This window comes from Schistocerca gregaria, chromosome 1, assembly GCF_023897955.1.
Source record: "Schistocerca gregaria isolate iqSchGreg1 chromosome 1, iqSchGreg1.2, whole genome shotgun sequence".
NCBI classification, from domain to species: domain Eukaryota; kingdom Metazoa; phylum Arthropoda; class Insecta; order Orthoptera; family Acrididae; genus Schistocerca; species Schistocerca gregaria.
Window position 1 is genome coordinate 891,995,103 of NC_064920.1, and position 16,905 is coordinate 892,012,007.

The following is a 16,905-nucleotide window of genomic DNA, read 5'->3' on the forward strand; positions in this document are numbered from 1 at the left end:
GCCGATATTCACTGAAAGTATGCAACAGATCCTTTCAAACAGGTCCATGTAGCCAGAAATAAATCTCGTTAGAGTGTACACTTTCTGAGACATGGAACGCTGATCTGCGTCCAACCTAATAATGTTCATTAAGGTTGTATCCTGTACTGGTCGGGCATGGAGGGATGAGGCGCCATCATGCGTGAACTGTGCCGTTGTATTGCACTGTGGGCCAATTTTATGACTTACATTTGTAGCACCACAACATAGCTCGCTGTGACATACCACTCACTTGCGGTGTTCTCCTTCCTTTGGTAAATAGCCTACTCTGCTTTTAGCGGATGTAAACAGGCAGCTGGTACAGTTCCGTGTGCAAACATTTTTATGCCGACAACATGACCGCCGGAATTAACCTGTTGTTCTTTTGCCCCTCAGTATTATGGTCTGCAGGGAAATGCTTGACGGCCACCGTTTTCATAACGTATGCTCTCAAAATACACAAGCAGATCAAAATCACTAAAAAAGTATATAGGGAAACAGAAGATGTATAATGCATTGGACTCCTGCTGTGGTGCGATTCGATCTCATTATTGATGTTATGAGGAGACTGCAGTTATTAATTCGGGAAGATTTGGCGTAAGCAATTCATTTGAGCTGCCTTACGAAGTGAGATGCACGTGGGCGGTGTGACGTGTTTCTCCTGTGCTCAGTCATTTGCTGGTGAGGACGAGAGATGTTTCCACGAAGCGAGAACGAGTGAGCTGCCGTCACACTTCCTACGAGAAATTTGACGAAACACTTTTTGCTAAGTGATTAGAAATTATTGCCCCGTGTATACGAAGAAGTGGCCACACACACCTGAACGCTTGTACAGGCTGCATCTCTCTGGAAGTATTTCACTTCTGTGATCCCAATATGTTCATCGAATTAGCTGTAGACATGGAACTCTGTAAATGCAAACTTCTGTTTTCAGTATAATGAATAGAAAATTTTTTCCAGATGATCACAATGTAAAATAATAATGGACTGTCGCAAATAAACGGTCAACGCAATGACCCACAGAAAAAAAGAAAATTCCCGTGGGTCATTCTAAAATTCGAAGAACCGCAAGACAAGGCGATCGCAGATGGAATGTCAATTGTGGGAGAAGATGTGAAATAAAAATAAATTTTAGACTCGAATGATCAGTTCAGTTCTGAATTTTCCAAAACACCCTTCCTGAAAGACCCAACCATGTAGAGTTTTGCATTTATTTACTCACCCGCGTGTGTATTCCACAAGCATTATTTGTAAGTTATGTATCGCTAGCTTCACTTATCTTCCATGTAACTGATTTTTTTCAATTACGTGTATGGCCGATTCTTCGGGTTGTGCGGAACATATGACGTAAGACTGCGTTTCTTTTGCAGGCCTGCGAGGTGGTCACAGAGGACTCTAAAGCGGGAGGGACGGGGTTTAGCCATTGCCATTTCGATTTCCTCTGAATTCCTGATTAACTTCAGGCAGATTGTGCGATATTTTCTCCAAAACCGCAGATTGCCTGTAACTCTTGCTGTAATGACCTAGATGTCGCTGTGTTCAAATGTTACTGTTTAGCTTATTTGTGTTGATTATCGACTTCTGTTATGCAATTCGAACAATATACTACTTTCAAGAAGGGAGGTTAGAGTGCAGCGCGCATCTATTCGTGGTGAGACCGCTAACCTCTTTTCAAGTTTGCTTCCAGGAACGTTTTGGGAATTTGTTAAATATTGGCGTACGTCTTTGAACACGATCCATGGCATAGAACTGTTGTGGCCACTTTAAATCGTATTGCCTGCTAGCGTCTGTATCGAGTTGTTCGTCCGCCGTTTGACTTTCCTAACGTCACCATCACGAGTGGCTAGAACCGTGAAAGGTTCACGCTCCGTTGCTGGTGGAGCACTAGTCAATACCGCGACCGAGAATTATATACACCTGACACGGAGATTGTATGTACCTGACACGCCAACATCCGAGGACCTTTCCCTGATCATTACCGCCGTGGTTCTTCGCTGCCGGTCTCTGACAGCACGTGTTCTTGCACGGCTGGTTTTTCCACCTGTCCCAACCTTCAGTACCGTTTGTGTTCGGTGATCACGGTGCTGACGGACCATCCAATCACTCAAAATAGACTTTTCACATGTACACGGTATGCTGTATATCCCCGATATTAGCATATCTTATTCCGACGTATCATTTCGCCGAGTGTTTGGTTCCGTGACAGTTCTTAGATGGACTATTCACTGGTCCGCAGAATGCATTCCAGGCAGTTACCTACGTGTCAGTCCTGTAGGCATCGTGAAGACAAGATTGGGTGAATTATAGCGCGCTCACAGGCATTTTAAAGTCATTTCTCCCGCGCTCCATACGTGAATTGAAGGACGATAAGCCCTTATAACTGGTACATTACGAAGTACCGTCTGCCAAACACTTCCCGGTATGGATTAGATGTAATAGCATCCAGCTGTAAAGTCTAGTCAGTCGTTAATTAATTCGATGCGTAATTTACGTTCCATTCAAACATTCATTCATTGTGTTCTTTCTTCACGTCAAGAAAGAGATCTTTTAAGGGAGTGCAACGAGTCATGAAAAACATAATTAACATAAGACTATAAAATCGTAAGGACTTAATTTATGTTCTGTATTAACTAAACTTCCACAATATTGCTTACTGTTGTTATTGTCTGTGCCACCTAAATTTAGCCAAATAAATTAGAAGAAAAGCTGCTCCTTCCCAGATTTCTTTCATTTTCTTTAGTGTGTCTCCCTTATTATAGGTTTCCTCGAGAGGCACTCCACCAGGTCCTGTCCTGATAATATCCCTTCATCTCTTGGTATGTTCGTCATATTCAGGGACCCATGACTTCGCTGTTTGGTCCCAACCAACCATTCCAGTTCTCTTCTACCTCTTCCTCTTTTTTCCACTTTCTCCTCCATAATTGTTTCTTGCAGACAATTCCTATGCAGTATTATGTCCCAGCCAAGATGTTTTCTTCTTTCTGACAACGTTCAATAATCTTCCATCTTCCCCTAGTCTCCAGATTCCGAAGTTCGTCAGTCCAATTCACCTTAAGCATACTTCTCCATAGCCACATTTCAAAACTTTCTAAATATCTTCCTTTTTTTTTCTTCTTCTTCCCCTCTCAACTGTACCTGATTTACCCTGTACTCCAAACATAACATTTCAGCTAATCTTTCCCTCAGCTTCATGAGAATTCTTCTAGCCCTTAACTGCTTCTTTTCAAAACCTCTTTCCCATTGATGTACTACTCATTATTTCTTCTGTGCAGTTTCGGTTTCAGCTCATTGTTTCCGGTTTTAGAAAGGATTTACTTGTTCTATCTTTTTTCCGTCTAAGCTTATGTCAACTGGTGCTTCCTTCTTGCTTATTCTCATCGCTTTTGCCTTTCCTCTGTTTAACACGTGCACATCGATGTTTAGTGAATTCATTGTATGTGTATTTCTAGCCGTTTATCAGTGGACAGCTACTAAAAAACTATATAGGATGTTCCAGCAAGAATGACCAATATTCATGGATATGACAGGAATCCTCATCTGAAGCATAAAACATCAAATGGACATATGCACTGTTCGCAGTGATATCAAAGATAGAACACATTTCATATGCGTTGTTGTTTATGTTCGGTGTTATTCAGTACATCCAGAAGCATGTAGGTTGCTGTAGTTTACTCTTGAGATGAGTCTTAGACAGGACAGTGTCACAGGGAGCGCTGCATCAGACCTTGCAACATTATTCAATTCATTGTCAAGTTTTCGCATGTACAATAGTAAACATTGCAACAAGCGTTTGTATGTTTTTTAACACATTCGTGATGCACATGCAAAAAAGACGCCTTATGCTGGTAGTAGGGCGACACTGAACCATTTCAACAACGTATTGCTGTTCGTGCGCAGACTGTTGAACTACACGTTCGGAATGTGCGAGGGATTGGGAGTGCATTTGAGGAAAGCGTCGGTTAACTGGTTTTGCTAAAAGCGCTGGCTAAAATGCTGCGCATCTGCACTCATTAGACTATACAGAGGTTGTGTATGTTTATCGCTTCCGCGGTGTTGGTACTCTTGCTGCTGTCGAAGAGTTCCACCGTCGGTGCTCTCTGACTCATCGAATTGCTGGACGTAGATAGTTTGGCAGAGTTCTCAGCACATTATGTGAAACAGGCATTCTTCCAAGTTCAAATTTTTCTTCTGAATGTGAATATGTCGTTAAACATGTGCAGGAACAGTAACCCATTGTTGAAAAGGTGCACCGAAGCCCGACTGATGCTTAGAGATGAATATGTATTTTAACACATTTTCTCATGGATACTTTGTAAAACGCATGTTATGTTTACTGATTTGTACGTATATAAGTTTGTAAACCTGACAATGTATTGAGTGATACAGAAGATAAATTACATCTACATTTATACTCCGCAAGCCACACAACTGTGTGTGGCGGAAGGCACTCTACGTGCCACTGTCATTACCTTCCTTTCCTGTTCAAGTCGCGTATGGTTCGCGGGAAGAACGACTGTCGGAAAGCCTCCTTACGCTTTCGAATCCCTCTAATTTTACATTCGTGATCTCCTCGGGAGATACAAGTAGGGGGCAAGCAATATATTCGATACCTCATCCAGAAATGCACCCTCTCGAAACCTGGACAGCAAGCTACACTGCGATGCAGAGCGCCTCTCTTGCCGACTCTGCCACTTGAGTTTGCTAAACATCTCCGTAACGCTATCACGGTTATCAAATAACCCTGTGACGAAACGCGCCGCTCTTCTTTGGATCTTCTCTACCTCCTCCGTCAACCCGACATGGGACGGATCCCACACTGATGAGCAATACTCAAGTATAGGTCGAGCGAGTGTTTTGTAAGCCACCTCCTTTAATGGACTACATTTTCTAAGGACTCTCCCAATGAATCTCAACCTGGCACCCGCCTTACCAACAATTAATTTTATATGATCATTCCACATCAAATCGTTCCGCACGCATACTCCCAGATATTTTACAGAAGGAACTGCTACCAGTGTTTGAAACTTCCTGGCAGATTAAAACTGTGTGCCCGACCGAGACTCGAACTCGGGACCTTTGCCTTTCGTGGGCAAGTGCTCTACCAACTGAGCTATCGAAGCACGACTCCAGGAGAGCTTCTGTAAAGTTTGGAAGGTAGGAGACGAGGTACAGGCAGAAGTAAAGCTGTGAGTACCGGGCGCGAGTCGTGCTTCGGTAGCTCAGTTGGTAGAGCACTTGCCCGCGAAAGGCAAAGGTCCCGAGTTCGAGTCTCGGTCGGGCACACAGTTTTTATCTGCCAGGAAGTTTCATATCAGCGCACACTCCGCTGCAGAATGAAAATCTCATTCTGGCTACCAGTGTTTGTACCGCTATCATATAATCATACAATAAAGGATCCTTCTTTCTATGTATTCGCAATACATTACATTTGTGTATGTTAAGGCGCAGTTGCCAAGTGCACCAAGTGCCTATCCGCTGCAGATCTTCCTGCATTGCGCTGCAATTTTCTAATGCTGCAACTTCTCTAATGCTGCAACTTCTCTGTATACTACAGAAAGCCGCATGGAACTTGCGATAATGTACATTGTGTTCTATCTGGGAAACCATTCGGAATGTCAATACGAATTTGCCGGCCGGAGTGGCCGAGCGGTTCTAGGTGCTACAGTCAGGAACCGAGCGACCGCTACGGTCGCAGGTTCGAATCATGCCAAAGGCATGGATGTGTGTGATGTCCTTAGGTTAGTTAGGTTTAAGTAGTTCTAAGTCTAGGGGACTTATGACCACAGCAGTTGAGTCCCATAGTGCTCAGAGCCATTTGAACCAATATGAATTTTTTTTTTTTTTTGGATCAACTGATGTTTCCTGTCACATCCCTGAATACTTACCATTCTTCCAGGGACACCCAGTGCAGAACGGGGTTTCGTTAACGGTATTGTAGTAATCACTAAATCGCCCTAGAACCCGGAAGAGTGCAGGCATCCTCCCTTCTGGTAGACCTCGGTCCGGGTACGATTTCGGCAGACTAGCGCGTGCTGCCTAGCAGGGGCCTCTCGCCCCACTTGGCGTTTGTCTACCGGCAGGAGTGGGGGCGGAGGAGGGGAGGGAGCCAGCCAGCGAGGGCCGACTGCCTCACAGGCCCGCGGGTTGCCCGAAGCCGCCGCAGCCGCCGCCGCCGCCTCTAGCGAGCAGTTCATCGACCCGCAGCTGTACAGGCCAGGTGAAACCCCGAGCGCGCGCGCCAGCTCTAATACCGGCAGAGGACACATTGAGGTCACACACACGCGGCCGCGCGCACTCACACACTCGCAAAATTTCGCGTGCGGCGCCCCACCATTGGCCGGTTCCATGACCTCGCCAGGCGGCGGCGCAGGGACCCCGCGCGTGGTGCGATAGAGGGGGGAGCGGCCGCGGCGGCGGCGTCGTCAGCCGGCGAGGAGAGTAGGAGAGAGGTGGGGAGACGTCGACGAAGAACGGAGGAAGGAAAAAACGAGGAACCGAGAGGAGCAGGCGGGCGCTAGCTTGGCGCACGCTCCCTCGCGCCTTCCTTTTGTTTATGCAATCCTCTTCTCTTTTTCGTAGTAGCGCGCACGAGGCGGCGGCGTGTGTGTGTGTGTGTGTGGTGTGTGTGTGTGTGTGTGTGTGTGTGTGTGTGTGTGTGTGTGTGGAGGGGCGCGCGTGGCTCGGCGCGCACTCTCTCGCAGCCTTCTGACGACTGCGTCCGTCAGGCCAGTTGCGAAATTCCTAGTGAAGCTCGCGCCACGACTGTAGACAGCAGCGCAGCGCGCCAAGCGTGTACATTGATCTTAGGTGGCGAAGGGCGAGGGCGCGCGAAGAGCACGTGTCAGCCAGTGGCGCCAGTACAGTGAACATTTAAGTGGTCGCCGAAAACGTCTGCCAAATTGTGGGGTCCTCCTCTTGGACAGGCGGTGCTTTCAGTTGACTTTTTTTTCACCACCGTCGTCGAGTTCTGTGATGTCTTATGCTGGCGTGTCAGCAGCCTTCGTTCTGTGTAGCTGGCGCACTGACGAGGTAAGTGACAACAGCCGCGACGCTCGTATCAGTCATGTTCCGTCATTTGTTCATTACAACAAGCAGAAATGCGAACGTGTCACATGACATCTCATCTAAACTACTGTTAAAATTTTGGCTTTTACTTGCCAACGTGTTAAAGGCAACCATTTGTCACGCCCCTAATGGTTTTAGTTTCATTTATAACGTACTTCCCTTGCACTAATAAGCTTTAATTCGAAGTACAGAACGATCCCAAATGTTGCCAACGTTTCGACAATTTACAAAGAACCGTTGTTTCCTGTTATTAACTGTATTTGCAGGAGGATAAGATGCACAATTTTGCATTTGCCTTCATTTTCGTGAATCATTTTATTTACAAACTCTGACACACTGATACGTTTTATGAACGGTAACGACACACATCTAATCTTAGAATAAGTGCGTCGTATGTCGACCACATCAGATGAAATTGATGAAGAGACACATTTCATTCCGCGAATGAAAAGTATTTGGCCTTCCAGAACCAGATTGCAGTGATAAATATGAAACGGTTAAACAGCTGCATAATTGCAACAAATACTTTCGGTCTACGAATGTACTTTGTAATGGTACCGGAGATGACAGCCCCTTCAAATTCTGGCTTGCTGAGTTAACGTAGCGATTTCATTGTTGTCAGCTTCTAGTGATGGCATTTTCCACTAATGAATATTAACTGTCGCGGAGCGTAGGCCATCGTGTATGCGTGACGTAGAGGATATATCGCCTGTCATCATTCCTGACGCCGCTTGTGTTCTGTAAGCAAAGATCGCTGCCTCGCATGTGCCATGTAGGTCATCGCGATACGCTGGCAGAGATAAAATGAAGTGGGCGTGCCGCGAATCTCTGTAGAGGGTTAACTCATTTGCCGTTAGAGATCGCGGGGTAGCCAACAAGCGTCTCGCAAAGTGGTGACGTCATCACTCACGGCCGTTGTGTTGCTCACTACCTCATTCTCATACAGTGTTTACCGATGACGAAGTCTGTATCTCATTGACGCACGGTTAAAGTTTGTTTTGTTATGTATGCAAGTAGCACATACTCATTTCTTAGTGATTGACATCTGTCATGTTTATCATATTTGACATGCGACAGATGGAGCACCAGACTGTAGGCCCAGTTCGTAACCATCTAAATACTTCAAATCTTTGGTTCTGTTCGTAAGTTTTGCTGCTGATGGTCACGATTTTCTTTTAATTCTTATACGAAGCGTTTCGGGAAATAATTACCATTGCCTGCTGCGTTATTAGCTATTTGCGGTATTTTTGTGTGATGTTTGCGATGTGTGAGGTGCTGTATTGCCCTGGAGCCTTTACTGTATTGTATAAATACGCACACTTTCTTAATTAACGTGGAACTCAATGTGGCGAATTCGGAAAAAACTACTTACGATTTTTGTAGTCTTCTTATGCAGAAAAACACACACACACACACACACACACACACACACACACACACACACACACACACATTGTACATCATTTACACGGCTTATGGTGCATAGTACACTATAAAAACGGAAACTTGCACAATAAAAACCGCAAAGACATTTTACGCATTGTCAACAGAGAAATACTGCTACAAATAACCCACAGGCTATTGAAATTATTCTTCAGTGCAGAGGGTATTTTTTGTATGTAATACGTATCATTATTTCCTTTTATTTCTATGTACCACCATTTTATTTGCATGTTTAAGTATATTAATAAATCACTTGAAAAAAAAATCACTGCCTCCTTTTCCAGTTTTTCATTCAGTATACGTCAACTCTTTGTTGCATGACATACACGGATAACACACTAAGCGATCAGTGCGGAAGCGTTAAGAGATGCATGTTCGGAAACGGTAAACAAAATAATTAACTACCATCACTATCTTACATAGTACGTCCACGAAAAACTTGTTACGTTCATAGTTAAAAGAAGGGTTATACGATCGAATGACCTCATTTGCACTCGACTTTCTCTTCAGCTGTCCACTTCCGCGTCTCGTCACCTCTGAAACTGATAGATTTACTTAAACGGTAGCATGTGTTTTTACGGTCTAACAACATGATTAAACTTTCAAAATAACCTTCCCAGCATTTATCTGTTTTCATTGCAAATCAACCTGTGAGTAAACGGAGAATTTTTTCTAATAACATGGAGAAATTTCTTAAAGTTATGATTAACTGTATTTCGTACGTAGAAGATTGAATGCAAGTGATGTTACAGTCGCAAGGAGTAATTTTCAAACAGGCAGTCTTCATAGCAATCAAGATCGTTATCAAACATAAAATATCAAATTGTGTTCATTATGTTGATAATACGTGGCGAGAAAGTCTATTCAAGGGAAAGCAACTTGTAGAAATTGAAGTCATCCATCCTTTTGAAAATGTCATTTATGGCGACTTGTCGTTCTGGTTAAGTCTTACGCTCGTGCTTTTGGAAGAAAAAATAAATGCTTCAGCACTCCGAATTTTTATTTTTTTACAGACTACTTCGTTCGTTACTTTTACGTAGAATCTCTTTTAAATCTCACCACCCTATTGGGAAATGTTTAAGTTTTGAAAGCATGGAACACGCAGCCAAATTTGGTTTGTCTGCATTGGCGATTTCCGGAAAGCGCTCAATCATTGTTTGGCGCTAGATAGTAGGCAGTAAGCTCAATTAATAACGCTGATTTAAACGACAAGGGTGTAATTGCATATTAAATAGCTAATAAAACTTCAGACAGTAACGTGAGGGACAATACATTATTTGTTTTAACGTCAGCTCACTGCGCACAAACTGCTACATATTTTGTTTCTTCCACTTCACTTGTCCTAATCTCCAATAATTACAAGCATTTGACGCATCTCTCTGAACTAGCAGCCAAGAAACGTAGGACAGTGTAATGAAAATCAGCTGTTACCTTCCATAACATTGAGAGCTATTGAAATTGCAACCGTGTTTGCTACGAAGGATGCTACTTTGAAACTATCTGGCAACTGTATATTAAAATTCTACCAAAAAATCTTTGAATACTGCATGCTGTCTGTTTGAGATAAAGAGCTTCACATTGAAACGAGACAAATGCAGAAACAGGCAGTATAATAAAATTTGCGTGTTAGCATATGCATGGTGGAAACGAAATTTCAGGGGTGTCATGGTAGCTGTGAAACATATCTGAGAAAAAATAAAACAAGAGTTCTGCAAAAAGGCTTTACTTCCGCTGCTATCGATACTTCGCCTCCCCCTCCTGAAAATTACGTAACCGCCGTATTTTGTTAAATCAGCAGTGCATCAGCGTACGTCAGTCAACGTGGGACATCTTGGTAAGAATTTCCACCATGATCGAATGCACGTCAACAACAGGATATGGCAGTTTTGAAGCAGAACCTTCGAGTGGTTGGTAATAATTTTATCGTGTCATACGTACATTGTTTTTTAGGTCTGTTTAAAAATCTAAAAATGATTTATGACCATCTTTCCATAGTTACCACAAAAGTTAATCCCAGCAGTATGTAGTAAAACTTGTGCTTTGTAAAATATGCTATAGAGGAAGCCTAAGCGTACTGTAGGTTGACTGGTCCGTCAGTAGATTAATTATAAACAAAACTGACAGACATAGAATGTTTTCAAGAATCCAACCGTGTTATATCATTACCAAGGACAAATCTCACATAATACTATTGTGAGCGGGGCCCTGACAAATACACCAAATTCCCGTTATTGTTTCCAAAGCCCCAACAAAAAGCCAATCACTTTCCTGCACGTATGTTGTTGTCTCAGTCTCTAGTGCTACAGATTTTCGTATTCAAACACCCGTCTCATACGCAACTGAACAGGAACTTCAAAATTTTGCCGTACTTCATTCTGAAGTAATTAGTGACGAAATAACAATCTGTGTTACAGTATAATAGGATGAATAGTGTTAACTAAAAAATGTTAGCAGTTTCCGAGTACCGGAACAAAAAGTTGATACTGTAAATGCTTCAGAATAATTGAAATGTGTAACGTATTGAAGAATAAAAAGTTTTGTATTACTCGTTAGATTACCATTATCATATTAAAAATTACGTTGCCAATTCCTTTACAGTAAAGGAATTCATGAGCAACAAAGATCGCACTGTTGACAAAGTACGAATAGTTAGCACCATCACGATAAACAAAGGAAGCAATTTGTAGTTTTCCCTGCGTAATAATTCAGTCTATTACAGTCAGATACTGTTCCTAATGAGCACAATACTTCGCGAAAGAAGTTTTTTGCAGCAAGGGTGCAGACGAAATATCGTGCTCTTGTAGCAACGTCATCCTGTAGAGAAAGAGAGAAGAATGTAAACAATGAAGGTTTTTTTTTTACCAAAGCTGGAGCTCGCAAAAGCTGGGTCTTCTTTATCAATGGCCCAGTATCTACTTACTAAAAAACCAAAAGCGAAGACAGGACACGTTTGCTTCTTTATTATACTGGATCTTAAATGAGCCATATTATTTGCAGGAGAGGTGTTCATCCGTGAGCATGGCTGGTTTTTCAGCTTCTAGACTCCTTTGTGTTTTATTCTAAGCTGTAATCTGCTTTCGTGTTGCTTCTTTGAAAATGAGGACTTCTATAGCTAATTTACAAGGCTTTGCTTGGGAATGTAGGATTAATTTGCATTCTGCCTGTACGTTTCAGCTAGTCATTCTCCGTTTCTAATTGTAGAATAGACGGACTTTTTATTCACAGACGAGCAGTGGCCGGGTATTTATAACTTAGTGTTTTCGGTCTTTCGACCATGAAAGGATTGTAGCCTAAAGCGCACGGTTCTGCGAATGCGTCAGTTACTCTGAAACAGCAGTGCTTTGGCCCGTGCAATCTTGTAGCAGTCAAAGACGTATCTGTCGTAAGAGTTGTAATGGAGAGCCTTCATCAACAGTTGCAATTCGCGATATTATTTGCATATGTATAAATACTCAAGTTATTTTTTTGTGAACTTTCCAGTGCGGTTGATCGTATAGATTGTTACGCTTAGAACAAACCGAGTTCTATGGACCACGGTGTTGCGCACATCTTAACAATCAGAATGCTAAAAGTTGTTCTGCATAATTCAAACATTGTTGGAGAGACAGAAAATTTTAGTCTCTGGATTCAGTACTGGGTCCAATGCTGTTTCGAATGTAAGAGTGCGTGAACAACCTTTCACGTAACATTAAACAGACAGAAGTGATGCTTTTTGCATATGATACTCGTATTATAATAATCCCATTAAAGAGTAATCAACAGAACAGTGTGTTGTTAATTATGCTTATCAGAGAATTATTGAGTGATTCATTGAAAATGGATATTCCCTTAATTAAACGCGCTACATTCAGTTCTGTACAACACTCATACCAACAATTGATATAGCACGTGAACAAAAGTTGGTAAACAGTAGGATGCCCCAAATTTTTGGGTGTACACACTGACGAAAACATAAATTGGAAGAAGCATATTGTTCAGTATCTCAAACAGTTAGGTTCAGTTAGTTATGAAAACGAATCAACCTCCTGGCATATTTGTCATATTTCCATTCAATAATACCTCGTGGAATAATTTTCTCGGGTAACTCATCGCATACAAAGAAACTGCTGATTGCAAAAAAGAGAGCTGTAAGAATAATGTGTGTTCACCTCCGGTCGTTATGTAAGAACTTGGAGTTACGCATTTTAACTGCACCGTCACAACACATATATTCGCTTATAAAATTCATTCTAAATACCCCATCACAATTTGAAAGTAGTAGTGATGTCGAGACCTAAAAAATTAAAGGAAAAAAAATGGCTGTTTATTCCCATTATTAAAGCTGTCAGTGGCTCAGGAAAGAATTCAAAATGCAGTAACAAAATTTTCCCAATTGCTTAAAATAACTGGAATTCAGAAAACTAAGTTTCAAATATAACCTAAAATCATTTCTCCTGGACAACTCATATTCCATGGACTAATTTTTCTTTAAAAACCGGCAGCCTATTAGGACACCTGCCTTATAAGTGTAGTTGCATTAAAAGGCCACAGAATTGTTCATTGATGTTGTCACTAATGATGTACACTCAACCTGAAACTGATTTGTTCCATATTATTTGAATAAAAGATTAGTTCACATACTCTACGGGACAACTAACTAAATTAGTATGTAGTATGCAGTATACGGTGGGAGGTGCTTTATACTGTTAATTGTAGCTCATTTACTGTCACACTTGTGTGAATATTCCCTCTGTACTAGCCCTGATCGTATTACCTTGTTCTTCTAGGCCTTTCGCTAGATATACATTCGAAGCAATAGACCCGTTTTGCAGTCTGTGTAAAACATTGCGCCTGTAAACATTTATAGCGCCTTATGTCGAAAAAGGATTTCCTTCTCTTCCACAGTTAACAGAGCATCTCTGTAACTATCTGGTCAAATCTAACGACACTCCTCAGAAATCTCTCATTCTGATCGTTCGATCCCGGAGGTCCTAAACTCTGGAACAGTATTAAAGAATCTGTAACTCCCGTAAAGACGCTCACTAACCTTTCCTAGAATGTTTCCATCTCATCTGCGACTCATCATAAGCTGTCTTTAAAACTGTTCTTCACAATTGTATCTTAACCGTTGTCGACTATGAAACTGATTTTGTTCTGTAAACGTGGGTTTTAAGTGGAGGGGCGTCAACGAAATTTGGTCCTGATTGTAGCGTTGGACCACTGACCTTCTTTTGCTGATAGCATTTCTTACCAGGACAGACAAACAAGGAAAGAAGGCTTATAAGCTGATTAAACTGGTAGATACAGACATTGCTGATTTTCTATAAAACTTTCATAATTGTTACAGTAGTTCTGGGCATCGCAAAGAGAATGACTACCGAGTGTTGCGAAAATGAATGTAAAATGTTGTAAGTGTTCTTACAGTTGTCACGCCTCTACTCCTTTTATTTAAGTGTACTACTCCTTCCCGTCGCCCCCTACTTTACGTTAGGCTGCAAGACGCATTACGCTAGCACCACAGTGCTGTCTTGGATAGGATAGTGCCGTTGCTATCTTCAACCCTACTGAAACTGGCGTTTAAATAAAAACAAAGCGTAGACGCCAGAATGAATCCTCAGCGTCGGATGCTCTGCTGTAAAACAGTAGCTTCCCCCTCCCTGCACCTTATTTCCATATGCATCCTCAGCGGTGTAAACACAACAGCAGGTAAACGTCCTCTCGTCGTATAACAAGGGGACACAGGGAAGCAACGCTAAGCAGGAAGAATAAAGTGGACAACGAGACACCGCGAAGAAACTTGAATTTCCGACTCTTCGTTTCCTCTTGAAAGGTTACACTGTGAGACATAGTTCATTTTTTGTTTTGTTTTTTTTTCTGTTGTCTGAGCCATAGCAAATTACTGGTAATTTGTGCTATCAAAGGTGAATTACGGGTCTCTTACCTTTTCTTACGTTTTGTAATTGTTAAGTGCGCTGCTACTTTCGTTGCCTGCCCCTGTGATTTTCTGATACACATTAAAAATGAGGAACTTGCTCACACGTTATCTAGTGATATCAATGTGAGAACATTGGAACACTGTGCTAGCAATAATATTAGTAATGAATGGACATATTTTATATCATTTCATTTCCTTGCAGTAATTACATAGAGCTTTGATGTGTGTTGTTTCACTGCCCCCTCCCCTCCCTCCCTTAAAAATGGTTGTTTGTCGGTTTAAAGATCGGAGACTGATGGAGGCATACCACCTCCAATAGAACCATGCCTATAGTAAAGCACATGGGAGTCCAAACAACCCGGCGGGATGAGGGGAGCTCCTTTATTATTTTTCCTTTGAAGAGAGAAATTTTTGTGACGCTGTAATTTCTAGTGTGTTACCACCAGCTTATCGCAATGGTTGTCTTTGGGTGCATGCTTGTTTTGTGTAATATTGTTTCGGTTGTAGTAATGGTAGCAATGCTGCATTTTTATCTTACGTCGATTTCTTTCTTGACGGTAATGATATAGTCGTCTTAAACTGTTACACTTTTCTGTGCAGCGTATAATGGATGTTCCGCCAGGATCGTTCGCGTTTTCACATGTGCTTGACCTTCGCAATAACAGGTGGGTGGGGGTGGGGGGGGGGTTACTTTATGCCCACCCTTTTTTTTAAATTTTTCACCAGATTCTATAAGTTTTCTTAAATTTTTCGGTTAAGTTTAGCTGAAAAATTGAAGCCTTAACATGTTGGTTTCCACAATGTATGCCGTAGCGAATATTTTTCAGGTTCTGGACATGCGTTACGCATAAGTATCTTTTTGTAAAGAGTATTGTGCGTAGAAGTCAACAGCAATAAATGAAAATGGACTTTTTAAAATTTTTTGGTGGTGGTGGTCACAAAGCACCTCCAGCTTTTTATTACACGTTATTGAAAACGGTTATTGCTAATAGTGTGTTTCAAGATATTTTCAGGTTCTCGACCGTACTTACACATCAGTATTCTTTAAAAACTATATTGTTAATAAGTCAACAACAATTAACGAATTACACCTCCCCCTAGTAATTCTCATTATGGAAAATGCGTATGGGTTTAGTGTGGCTTTCTCTCCATATATACATGTTGTCCTTTTGCATTTTCCAGCTTTAGTCAAATAGCGACGTTTTTCTTAACAGAGAATGGCAGGACACATCTCGAGCCTTGTGACAAGATAAATCACAAGTTAGATGCGTGTTGTACAAACGGTACGTCGTGTACTGTAGTGTGACCTGGAATAAATTAATTGCAGCCGGCGAGCACCGCTGAAAAGGAGCAGTAGAAGTAACCGACAGTGACGTGTCTTCAAGGATCATCCTCGACACAACATTGATTGTTGCCGTTAATTGCTCAGCTGACATTGTTTGATAAACATTGAAATCAGACGGAGGAGTTATTTTAGCTAGAATTCATGGTCTGAGCAATTGTTGAATTTCCAATTGAGCTTCTCGGAACACAATATTCCAGATACTTTTCTTTCTGGCGTTACGTCAGAGAAAAATATGTTCTAATGAAATGTCTGCTTGGGGTACGTTATAGATGTCCTCTTTTAAGAAATGATGGTGACTGAATAAAATTACGGTGTATGGAGAGATGATGAAACTACAAGTTGGAAATAGAACACCGATAGGGGTAGTGCTAATCAGAAGACCGTTGTAACGCATTTGCTATTGAAAAAATGGTTCAAATGGCTCTGAGCACTATGTGACTTAACTGCTGAGGGCATCAGTCGCCTAGAACTTAGAACTAATTAAACCTAACTAACCTAAGGACATTACACACATCCATGTCCGAGGCAGGATTCGAACCTGAGACCGTAGCGGTCGCTCGGCTCCAGACTGTAGCGCCTAGAACCTCACGGCCACTCCCGCCGGCTCCTATTGAAACTTCAGTTCATTGCAGTATCGCGTATTAAGTAGTAAACAACATTACGTGCGTGAGAAAGAAGAGAATAAAGTTGCTCAAGTAAGTGTGATTTTTCACAATTTTGCAACGTTGTTCGTGTTAAGGAGGAATTTCTAGGTCTTTCAGTGGCGACCGAGTAGGTGTCGGTTTGAATAGGACTAAGGCGCGGAAACGAACCGTTACCGTTCTGTGGGAAAAAAAAAAATTCATTTGATCTCCCTCCACCTCCACCATCACCCCTCATCTAGGAACGGAGATTCACTGTTATGAAGTAACTTTTAAATTTATTGCCATCTGACTAACGTGGTAGGAATGTCTAATGTTATCCGCTACTATGTAGCACGATACAGTCCTACTGCGTAAGACAGACAGGTGCAAGCCCGGATTGTGGTTATAGGCTGTGAGGCGAAACCGCCCCAAAATATAGATTGAAATACATTTTCAGGGATTTATTACAGAATTCAAACTATCTAGAAGCATTTCCA

At 42.0% G+C, this 16,905-nt stretch overlaps 1 protein-coding gene and 1 non-coding gene across 7 annotated transcripts in view; one reads left to right on the plus strand and one right to left on the minus strand.

Annotated features, from left to right (window-relative positions):
• LOC126273691 (pneumococcal serine-rich repeat protein-like) overlaps window positions 1-16,905 on the plus strand; it is a 495,465-nt gene that overhangs the window by 393,651 nt on the left and 84,909 nt on the right. Inside the window, exon 1 of one of the 6 annotated variants that reach the window (XM_049977054.1) lies at window positions 6,469-7,047. The exons of the other annotated variants lie outside the window; for them this stretch is intronic. Coding sequence (XP_049833011.1) covers window positions 6,998-7,047 — 50 coding nt within the window. The 5' untranslated portion in view covers window positions 6,469-6,997. Of the gene's footprint in view, window positions 1-6,468; window positions 7,048-16,905 lie in introns of those variants that run through there. 6 annotated transcript variants of the gene reach the window in all.
• Trnas-cga (transfer RNA serine (anticodon CGA)) lies at window positions 5,065-5,139 on the minus strand. The gene has a single exon. It is a non-coding gene; the product is annotated as a tRNA-Ser (tRNA).